Source organism: Entelurus aequoreus, linkage group LG08 (assembly GCF_033978785.1).
Source record: "Entelurus aequoreus isolate RoL-2023_Sb linkage group LG08, RoL_Eaeq_v1.1, whole genome shotgun sequence".
Classification (NCBI taxonomy): Eukaryota; Metazoa; Chordata; class Actinopteri; order Syngnathiformes; family Syngnathidae; genus Entelurus; species Entelurus aequoreus.
Window position 1 is genome coordinate 72,633,215 of NC_084738.1, and position 12,500 is coordinate 72,645,714.

The 12,500-nt window shown below is 39.5% G+C and overlaps 1 protein-coding gene across 1 annotated transcript in view; it reads left to right on the top strand.

Annotated features, from left to right (window-relative positions):
* Positions 1-695: 695 nt before the first annotated feature.
* The window catches only part of LOC133655212 (plexin domain-containing protein 1-like), a 24,218-nt gene continuing 12,413 nt past the window's right edge, over positions 696-12,500 (top strand). Inside the window, exon 1 of the mRNA XM_062055177.1 lies at positions 696-897. Within this exon, the coding sequence (XP_061911161.1) occupies positions 822-897 (76 nt within the window). The 5' untranslated portion in view covers positions 696-821. The remainder of the gene's footprint in view (positions 898-12,500) is intronic.

The following is a 12,500-nucleotide window of genomic DNA, read 5'->3' on the forward strand; positions in this document are numbered from 1 at the left end:
TTAAATCGATTAAAAATATATATATATATATATATATATATATATATATATATATATATATATATATATATATATATATATATATATATATATATATATATGCTGACAAAGTGGGGTCACTAAACTCTATGAGATTATTTGTTTATGAGTGTTTGTGTTTGAGGAGGAAAATTAGATGTTTATTTCAGGGAATCCCCATCAGATTTTGTCCTTAAAAAAACCTCCCTAGACTGTGAACATGTTTTGTTCCTATTTCACAACAAGACCCCCTGCATGGATCAGGGAATAAAAAAGTACACCGATGGAAAAATCTGCTCATTGACTCCAGTCCGGTTGGCACATTCCTCTCATCTTTGGTCCAGGAATGTTTACAAGTGGTCTCCACTGTTGGACTATTTAGTTTTCAGAGTGATGCTGTCCCAGCAGAACATGTCTCCTCCACATGTCAGCACACATGTTCTGCTTTGGCCCAACTTTTCCTTTCTTGTCCTACTTCCCTCCGAGAAAGAAGGAAAAAAAGAAGTGTGGAATCACATAAATATTTCCTCTCATGCAAGGAGAGAGAGAGAGAGAGAGAGAGAGAGGGGGGGGAGAGAGAGAGGGGGGGAGAGAGAGAGAGAGAGAGAGAGAGAGAGAGAGAGAGAGAGAGAGAGAGAGAGAGAGAGAGAGAGGGAAGGAGGGAGCACCTCCTCGCTCGACCACACTGGACCTGTTTGTCAACTCTCCTCCTGCTGTCATGGAGCCGCCGGCCCAGATGTTCCCCTGAGGGAGCGAGGCGAGGCAAACCTGAGCTGAGGTGAGCGGAGGACTGCAGGCTGGACATGGATCTCGCCCGTCTTCTCTTTGTCTGCGTCCTGCGGGCTCAGCTGGGGACTTTGTGGGGCGCAACGCATGAAGGTAAGCACATCCACTCCCAGCTCGTCCTCCTGCATGTTCCTGCAGCTCTGCAGATTTCTATGCGGGTTTACACGCAGGAAGCGGAAGAAAAGCCTCAGGATTACGCTGCCAACAATGTTGCTCCACTTCTGGCTGCAGATGTTGGGATTTGGCAGCTAATGTTTTCCTGCTGTTCTTCTAGCAGGTGACTTTTCATGCCAAGATCTAATCAGCAAGTTGCTCTTAGCACGGTGTGTACTACTTCCTCTTCTCTTAGCACGGTGTGTACTACTTCCTCTTCTCTTAGCACGGTGTGTACTACTTCCTCTTCTCTTAGCACGGTGTGTACTACTTCCTCTTCTCTTAGCACGGTGTGTACTACTTCCTCTTCTCTTAGCACGGTGTGTACTACTTCCTCTTCTCTTAGCACGGTGTGTACTACTTCCTCTTCTCTTAGCACAGTGTGTACTACTTCCTGTTCTCTTAGCACGGTGTGTACTACTTCCTCTTCTCTTACCACAGTGTGTACTATTTCCTGTTCTCTTAGCACAGTGTGTACTACTTCCTGTTCTCTTAGCACAGTGTGTACTACTTCCTCTTCTCTTAGCACGGTGTGTACTACTTCCTCTTCTCTTACCACAGTGTGTACTATTTCCTGTTCTCTTAGCACAGTGTGTACTACTTCCTGTTCTCTTAGCACAGTGTGTACTACTTCCTCTTCTCTTAGCACGGTGTGTACTACTTCCTCTTCTCTTAGCACAGTGTGTACTACTTCCTCTTCTCTTAGCACGGTGTGTACTACTTCCTCTTCTCTCAGCACGGTGTGTACTATTTCCTGTTCTCTTAGCACAGTGTGTACTACTTCCTGTTCTCTTAGCACAGTGTGTACTACTTCCTCTTCTCTTAGCACGGTGTGTACTACTTCCTGTTCTCCTTAGAGATACTTTATTTTTAGCCAGGCCCCGTTCTCCTTCTGCTCCTCCAACTCAGAGCCGCTGCTCCACTTTCTTTCTCTGGCCTCTCCTGTGGTCTCCTCACCCCCACCACCACCACCACCACTAACACCACCACCACCACTAACACCACCACCACTAACACCACCACCACCACTAACACCACCACCACCACCACTAACACCACCACCACTAACACCACCACCACCACTAACACCACCACCACCACCACTAACACCACCACCACCACTAACACCACCACCACTAACACCACCACCACCACCACTAACACCACCACCACTAACACCACCACCAAAGTCCATCTGCATGCATCCACACCTTTCAATGAGACGCGAGGAGCACCTTTCCAACCAAAGTGTTTGTTAGACACTAGATGGTTGTCACATTACAAGGAGACAGAACAGGATCAGACATTACAGGGAGACAGAACAGGATCAAACATTAAAGGGAGACAGAACAGGGTCAAACACTGCAGGGAGACAGAACATGATCAAACATTACAGGGAGACAGAAAAGGATCAGACATTACAAGGAGACAGAACAGGATCAAAAATTACAGGGAGACAGAACAGGATCAAAAATTACAGGGAGACAGAACAGGATCAAACACTGCAGGGAGACAGAACATGATCAAACATTACAGGGAGACAGAAAAGGATCAGACATTACAAGGAGACAGAACAGGATCAGACATTACAAGGAGACAGAACAGGATTGAACATTACAGGGAGACAGAACAGGATCAAATATTACAGGGAGACAGAACAGGATCAAACATTACAGGGAGACAGAACAGGATCAGACATTACTGGGAGACAGAACAGGATCAAACATTACAGGGAGACAGAACAGGATCAGACATTACTGGGAGACAGAACAGGATCAAACATTACAGGGAGACAGAACAGGATCAAACATTACAGGGAGACATAACAGGATCAAACATTACAGGGAGACAGAACAGGATCAAACATTACAGGGAGACAGAACAGGATCAGACATTACAGGGAGACAGAACAGGATCAAACATTACAGGGAGACAGAACATGATCAAACATTACAGGGAGACAGAAAAGGATCAGACATTACAAGGAGACAGAACAGGATCAGACATTACAAGGAGACAGAACAGGATCAAAAATTACAGGGAGACAGAACAGTATCAAACACTGCAGGGAGACAGAACATGATCAAACATTACAGGGAGACAGAAAAGGATCAGACACTACAAGGAGACAGAACAGGATCAGACATTACAAGGAGACGGAACAGGATCAAACATTACTGGGAGACAGAACAGGATCAAACATTACAGGGAAACAGAACAGGATCAAACATTACAGGGAGACAGAACAGGATCAAACATTACAGGGAGACAGAACAGGATCGGACATTACAGGGAGACGGAACAGGATCAAACATTACAGGGAGACAGAATAGGATCGGACATTACAGGGAGACAGAACAGGATCAGACATTACAGGGAGACAGAACAGGATAAAACATTACAGAGAGACAGAACAGGATCAGACATTACAGGGAGACAGAATAGGAACAAACATTACAGGGAGACAGAACAGGATCAAACACTACAGGGAGACAGAACAGGATCAAACACTACAGGGAGACAGAACATGATCAAACATTACAGGGAGACAGAAAAGGATCAGACATTACAAGGAGACAGAACAGGATCGAACATTACAGGGAGGCAGAACAGGATCAAACATTACAGGGAGACAGAACAGGATCGAACATTACAGGGAGACAGAACAGGCTCAAACATTACAGGGAGACAGAACAGGCTCAAACATTACAGGGCGACAGAACAGGATCGAACATTACAGGAAGACAGAACAGGATCAAACATTACAGGGAGACAGAACAGGATCAACCATTATTGGGAGACAGAACAGGATCAAACAAGAGACACCACTTCTTCACGACTCATATCTGCTCTACCACGATGTTTTTCAACCTTTTTTGAGGCAAGGCACTTTTGTTTTCATTCAAAATACTGAGGGACACCACCAGCAGAAAAGGTAACAAACATGAAACTCCACCAGGTCCTCCTCCTGCCTTGTTTTGAGTGTGTTGGTGTTGTCCTGTGTGTAGTGCTTTAGTTCTTGTCTCGCGCTCTTATTTTGGTGTTTTCCTGTAGCAGTTTCGTGTCTTCCTTTTGAGCGCTATTCCACGCACCTGCTTTGTGTTAGCAAGCGAGGCTATTTACGTTGTTGCTAGTCTTCTTTGTGTGGGCGTTGTTGCTTGCCATGTCATGTACGGATGTTACTTTGTGGACGCCGTCTCTTGCAGCAAGTTTTTGCTGTCGTCCAGCATTCTGTTTCTGTTTACTTGGTAGCTAGTTCAGTTTTACTGTCGTTATACATACCATGCTTCATTGCCTTTTCCTTTCCCTTTTCTTCACTTTTGTTTGAAGCGTTGCATACCTTTTTACCTGCCCGCTGTGGCCTGCATATTGGGATCATATACATATATACATGTATATATACATATATACATGTATATATACATATATACATGTATATATACATATATACATGTATATATACATATATACATGTATATATACATATATACATGTATATATACATGTATACATAGTCTTTATAATCAGTTTTGTCATTTAACATCAATTAATATTGATGTTCATCAACATTTAACATTGTCACGTTATTGATGGGAAAATTCTTTTTTAGAAAACATGATTTGCCTGAGCGACTAGGAGACACCAAGAGTAACAAGCGGTAGAAATTGGATTAGAAAGGAAAGATTTTAAAAAAAAATTTTTTTTTTTTTTTATTTTTTTTTAAACTTGGGACTTCCTGTGGGCTGGATTTTGGATGCTGGGGGGCCGGATCCGGCCCACGGGCCGTAGTTTGGGGACCCCTGATATAGACATACATGTATTATATTGTTAAACGCGGCTCTCTGAGGGCAACCATAACTCATACTTGCCAACCCTCCCGTTTTTAGCGGGAGAATCCCGGTATTCAGCGCCTCTCCCGACAACCTCCCGGCAGAGATTTTCTCCCGACAAACTCCCGGTATTCAGCCGGAGCTGGAGGCCACGCCCCCTCCAGCTCAATGCGGACCTGAGTGGGGACAGCCTGTTCTCACGTCCGCTTTCCCACAATATAAACAGCTTGCCTGCCCAATGACGTCATAACATCTACGGCTTTTAGAGAGTAGAGTGCACAACAAGGAGAGAGAGTTCTTGGTTTCTTATGTGGGTTTATTGTTAGGCAGTTTCATTCACGTCCTCCCAGCGCGGTAACAACACACAACAACACACGTCACGTTTAGTCTACCATAAAGCAGTTCGTCTGCAGTAAACAGCACAATACTGACATCTACTGGATAGCCTGCAGAACACTGAAATTCAAGTATTTTATTTATATGTATAATAAAATAAATTTAAAAATTTAAAAATTTAAAAAAAAAATGTATATATGTATATATAGCTAGAATTCACTGAAAGTCAAGTATTTCATACATATATATATATATATATATATATATATATATATATATATATATATATATATATATATATATATATATATATATATATATATATATATATATATATGAAATACTTGATTTGGTGAATTCTAGCTGTAAATATACTCTCTTCTTAACCACGCCCTTAACCACGCCCCAACCACGCCCCCGCCCCGACCACGCCCCTCCCGACCCCCCTCCCGATATCGGAGGTCTCAAGGTTGGCAAGTATGCCATAACTACGACGTGGCCCTCAATGAAAACCAGTTTGACACCCCTGCTTTAGAGGTTTATTGATTTGCAAAAAAAAAAAAGCATTTTTTGGACCAATTAGATGAAGTTGCATGATTTCCCACGGCACACCAGACAATACCTCAGTGTGCCGCGGCACAGTGGTTGAAAAACACCACTCTACCAGGTGCACAACTTTGACTTCTTCTGGCTCCGAAGCAGGGCCGGCCCGTGGCATAGGCCGTATAGGCAAATGCTAAGGGCGCCGTCCATCAGGGGGCGCCACGCCAGTGCCACAAATGTTGGAGGAAAAAAAAATAAATACAAAAAAAAGTTGGTACTATTATTTCTAAATACATAAAATAATCCCACATTAATTAAAATGCATAGTAAAGCCTATTTAATAGAACAACATTACGCCCCCCCTCCCCCGGCACGGTGCGCCCCCTCCCTTCCCGTATCATGACTCTTTTTGGACGTCACCACATAAAAAAAAATCAACACAAGATGTCAAAACGGCCAAAACTGTCAGGTGCCCAGGGGGGAAAAGAAGAGGAGAAACGAGAAAAAGACAGAGGTAGCAGGTAGGTAACGTTAGCCTACATGAAATGATTTGTCTGTTACAGAATGTGATAGTAACCTATCTTTTTAGCATTAAGCTAATGTTACATGATTCGGCAATTGCTAATCAATAAATAGCTAGTTCTGTTTTAACGTCGGGTTAATATTGTGGAGGGGGCTAAATTGTTATGGAAAATAATAATGTAATGTTAGGTAATTGCAGTACTCCCTGGTGTACAGTAATTTGTAGGGATGTCCGATAATGGCTTTTTGACGGTATCCGATATTCCGATATTGTCCAACTCTTTAATTACTGATACCGATATCAACCGATACCGATATCAACCGATACATGCAGTCGTGGAATTAGCACATTATTATGCCTAATTTGGACAACCAGGTATGGTGAAGATAAGGTACTTTTTTAAAAAAATTGTAAAATAAGATAAATAAATTAAAAACATTTTCTTGAATAAAAAAGAAAGTACAACAATATAAAAACAGTTACAAATAAACTAGTAATGAATGAAAATGAGTAAAATGAAGTGTTAAAGGTTAGTACTATTAGTGGAGCAGCAGCACGCACAATCATGTGTGCTTACGGACTGTATCCCTTGCAGACTGTATTGATATATATTGATATATAATGTAGGAAGCAGAATATTAATAACAGAAAGAAACAACCCTTTTGTGTGAATGAGTGTAAATGGGGGGAGGGAGGTTTTTTGGGTTGGTGCACTAATTGTAAGTGTATCTTGTGTTTTTTATGTGGATTTAATTTAAAAAAATAAAAAAATAAATAAAAAAAAACGATACCGATAATAAAAAAAACGATACCGATAATTTCCGATATTACATTTTTACGCATATATCGGCAGGCAGATATTATCGGACATCTCTAGTAATTTGTAAGTCATTCTAGTTACTGCAATATTAAAAAGCACAAATAGAGAACTCTGTAGGATCCCCTTTTTTTGTAATATAGTTGTTAAAGTCATACTGGTGTGATATCTTGTTTTGTGCACTGCCTTATTTATATTGTATTTTTCATTTATTTTACGCAACTTGTTGACACGTTTTATTTTGTGTTTATGTATGTTAAAAAATATTGTATTTCATATATTCATTTTTTAAATTTTTTGTATTCATTTATTTATCCATATTTTTTTTTAAATCTTGTTAACTATTCCGATTGTTAATTTGCTTTCTTTAAGTAAAAAAAAAAAAGGTCAAAGACAAAGCTATTCGGTTTCTTGTGAGTATATACACTTCACTGCCGATGTGGGGGGGGGGCACCTAAAATCTTGCCTAGGGCGCCAGATTGGTTAGGGCCGGGCCTGCTCCGAAGCCGCCCAGCTGACAAGTCCTCCTATAAATACCCAAATCTAAAGACAATACCTTTTTTTCCTTTCCCTTTTCGCCGGACCTTTGCGTCCTGCGTGAGCGAGGCTGGCGTTCTGGGAGCAAATGTACTTTTCATGCTCTGATTTCTCGCGTCCAAACAGCCTGAAATAACATCAGCTTTTGTCTCGGCCAAAGAACTTGGCTGCGCTTTTCTTTCCACTTTTTTTTAAGTGTTGTCCAGACCTTTCAGACCTGCCTCCCCGCTGTGAAAATGTAACTAGTTTCAAAGTCAACAAGCACACACACACACACACACACACACACACTACACCATGTTTACACTAGGGGTGCTGTTGCCTCGCCCACACATGAACTCTTCTTAGCCCCGCTATTCTGCGGCCATGCGCCCCCGCACAGGTTATTAAGTCAAGTCCGACCACTAGGTGGCGCGTCCGTTTGACGCCTCCTCAGCGATTTTTGGCCCTGACGAGCGCCGTCAGCGTGACCCAATTAGGAGCCGGCGCTGCAGCGTAATCACACCACGTTCCCCACGGGGGGGGTGGGGGGGGGGGGGGGGGGACATCTCCTTCCTGTGCTTGTCCCATTTTATCACCCACAGCAAAATCCATGAGGCTCATAAAGTACACGCCGCCGCACAAATAAGGAGAAATTCGACAAGGTCAATGATGTCATGTAAATATAATGTCTTTTGTTAAGTTGTACAAAAGCCCCAAAAGCAGTGAAGTTGTCACGTTGAGTAAATGGTAAATAAAAAGAGAATACAACCCAATTCTTTTCAACTTATATTCAATCGAATAATAATAATAATAATTAGAGATGTCCGATATGCGTTAAAATGTAATATCGGAAATTATCGGTATCGTTTTGTTTTTTGTTTTTTTTTGTTTTTTAATTTTATTTATTTATTTTTTTGCACTCATTCACACTCATTCACACAAAAGGGTTGTTTCTTTCTGTTATTAATATTCTGCTTCCTACATTATATATCAATATATATCAATACAGTCTGCAAGGGATACAGTCCGTAAGCACACGTGATTGTGCGTGCTGCTGCTCCACTAATAGTACTAACCTTTAACACTTAATTTTACTCATTTTCATTCATTACTAGTTTCAATGTAACTGTTTTTATATTGTTTTATTATTCAAGAAAATGTTTTTAATTTATTTATCTTATTTTATTTTATTAATTTTTTTTTTTTTTAAAGTACCTTATCTTCACCATACCTGGTTGTCCAAATTAGGCATAATAATGTGTTAATTCCACGACTGCATATATCGGTTGATATCGGTATCGGTTGATATCGGTATCGGTAATTAAAGAGTTGGACAATATCGGAATATCGGATATCGGCAAAAAGCCATTATCAGACATCCCTAATAATAATAATAGATTGTATTTGTAAAAAGCACTTTACATTGAGTAAACAACCTCAAAGTGCTCCAATGTATAAAAAATAAAAAATAAAAAGATAATAAAAAAATAAAATAAATAAAAAACTAGAACAGCCAAATAGCTAAAACTAGTATGCATATATCTAAAAAAAAAAAAGAAAGAAAGAAAAAAAGAAGGGTTTTTAAGTCTTTTTTAAAAGCATCCACAGTCTGTGGTGCCCTCAGGTGGTCAGGGAGAGCGTTCCACAGACTGCAAAGACAAGATATTTCATGTTCACACTGAGAAACTTTGGTATTTTTTTTGGCAAATATTCGCTGGTTCCTACATTATATATCAATATATATCAATACAGTCTGCAAGGGATACAGTCCGTAAGCACACATGATTGTGCGTGCTGCTGCTCCACTAATAGTACTAACCTTTAACACTTAATTTTACTCATTTTCATTCATTACTAGTTTCAATGTAATTGTTTTTATATTGTTCTACTTTCTTTTTTATTCAAGAAAATGTTTTTAATTTATTTATCTTATTTTATTTTATTAATTTTTTTTTTTTTAAGTACCTTATCTTCACCATACCTGGTTGTCCAAAATAGGCATAATAATGTGTTAATTCCACGACTGTATATATCGGTTGATATCGGTATCGGTTGATATCAGTATCGGTTGATATCGGTATCGGTAATTAAAGAGTTGGACAATATCGGAATATCGGATATCGGCAAAAAGCCATTATCGGACATCCCTAATAATAATAATAATAGATTGTATTTGTAAAAAGCACTTTACATTGAGTAAACAACCTCAAAGTGCTACAGTGTATAAAAAATAATAATAATAAAAGATAATAAAAAAATAAAAGAAATTAAAAACTAGAACAGCCAAATAGCTAAAACTAGTATGCATACATCTAAAAAAAAAAAAAAAAAAAAAAAAAAAAAAAGAAGGGTTTTTAAGCCTTTTTTAAAAGAGCATCCACAGTCTGTGGTGCCCTCAGGTGGTCAGGGAGAGCGTTCTACAGACTGGGAATAGACTGCAAAGACAAGATATTTCATGTTCACACTGAGAAACTTTGGGGGTTTTTTGGCAAATATTCGCTCATTTGGAATTTGATGCCTGCGACATGTTTCAAAAAAAAGCTGGCACAAGTGGCAAAGAAGAAAGTTGAGGAAATGCTCGTCAAAGACTTATTTGGAACATCCCACAGGTGAACTGAACCACTTTGTCAACAAATGCCTGAGCAAATTGTTGAACAACAACATTTCTCAAGCAAGGAATTAAGGGATTTCACCATCTACGCTCCGTAATATCATCAAAAGGTTGAGAGAATGTGGAGAAATCACTGCACGTAAGCCACGATATTACACACCTTGGATCCCTCAGGCTGTACTGCATCAAAAAGCCACATCGGTGTGTAAAGGATATCACCACATGGGCTCAGGAACACTTCAGAAAACCACCGTCAGTAACTACAAGTGGTCGCTACATCTGTAAGTGCAAGTTAAAACTCTACTATGCAAAGCCACAGCCATTTATCAACAACACCCAGAAACGTTGCCGGCTCCGCTGGGCCCGAACTCATCTAAGATGGACTGATGCAAAGTGGAAAAGTGTTCCGTGGTCTGACGAGTCCACATTTCAAATTGTTTTTGGAAACTGTGGACCAAAGAGGAAAATAACCATGGGGATTGTTCTAGGGTGAAAGTGTAAAAGGCAGCATGTGTGATGGTATGGGGGTGTATTAGTGGCCAAGACATGGGTAACTTACACATCTGTGAAGGCACCATTAATGCTGAAAGGTACATACAGGTTTTGGAGCAACATGTTGCCATCCAAGCATGGACGCCCCTGCTTATTTCAGCAAAACGATGCCATCATTCATAGTAAAAGAGTGCGGGTACTAGACTGGCCTGCCTGTAGTCCAGACATTGAAAATGTGTGAAGCCTAAAATATGAGAACACAATGCGGCTAAAAGAGGAAAGTACACCACCACTACAATGGTGCCGTGACCCGGATTGGAGTGAGCTTTATCGGCCGATAATATCGGCAGACCGATATTATCGGACATCTCTAAGTATAACCCATTTATCATTATTTATTTACATACATAAATACATACATATATATATATATATACAGATACACATACATACATGTACAAACCCCGTTTCCATATGAGTTGGGAAATGGTGTTAGATGTAAATATAAACAGAATACAATGATTTGCAAATCCTTTTCAAGCCATATTCAGTTGAATATGCTACAAAGACAACATATTTCATGTTCAAACTCATAAACTTGATTTTTTTTTTTTGCAAATAATCATTAAGTTAGAATGTCATGGCTGCAACACGTGCCAAAGTAGTTGGGAAAGGGCATGTTCACCACTGTGTTACATGGCCTTTCCTTTTAACAACACTCAGTAAAGGTTTGGGAAGTGAGGAGACACATTTTTGAAGTGGAATTCTTTCCCATTCTTGCTTGATGTACAGCTTAAGTTGTTCAACAGTCCGGGGGTCTCCCTTCTGCTATTGCAGGTGCCACACATGTTCAATGTCTGGACTACAGGCAGGCCAGTCTAGTACCCGCACTCTTTTACTATGAAGCCACGTTGATGTAACACGTGGCTTGGCATTGTCTTGCTGAAATAAGCAGGGGCGTCCATGGTAACGTTGCTTGGATGGCAACATATGTTGCTCCAAAAGCTGTATGTACCTTTCAGCATTAATGGTGCCTTCACAGATGTGTAAGTTACCCATGTCTTGGCCACTAATACACCCCCATACCATCACACATGCTGCCTTTTACACTTTCACCCTAGAACAGGGGTCACCAACGCGGTGCCCGCGGGCAGCAGGTAGCCCGTAAGGACCAGATGAGTAGCCCGCTGGCCTGTTCTTAAAAATAGCTCAAATAGCAGCACTTACCAGTGAGCTGCCTTTATTTTTTGTAAATTGTATTTATTTACTAGCAAGCTGGTCTCGCTTTGCTCGACATTTTTAATTCTAAGAGAGACAAAACTCAAATAGAATTTGAAAATCCAAGAAAATATTTTAAAGACTTGGTCTTCACTTGTTTAAATAAATTCTTTTTTTTTTTTTACTTTGCTTCTTATAACTTTCAGAAGGACAATTTTAGAGAAAAAAATACAACCTTAAAAATGATTTTAGGATTTTTAAACACATATACCTTTTTACCTTTTAAATTCCTTCCTCTTCTTTCCTGACAATTTAAATCAATGTTCAAGTAAATTTATTTTTTTTATTGTAAAGAATAATAAATACATTTTAATTTAATTCTTCATTTTAGCTTCTGTTTTTTCGACGAAGAATATTTGTGAAATATTTCTTCAAACTTATTATGATTAAAATTCAAAAAAATTATTCTGGAAAATCTAAAAAATCTGTAGAATCAAATTGAAATCTTATTTCAAAGTCTTTTGAATTTATTTAAAAAATTTTGTTCTGGAAAATCTAAAAGGAATAATGATTTGTCTTTGTTAGAAATATAGCTTGGTCCAATTTGTTATATATTCTAACAAAGTGCAGATTGGATGTTAACCTATTTAAAAC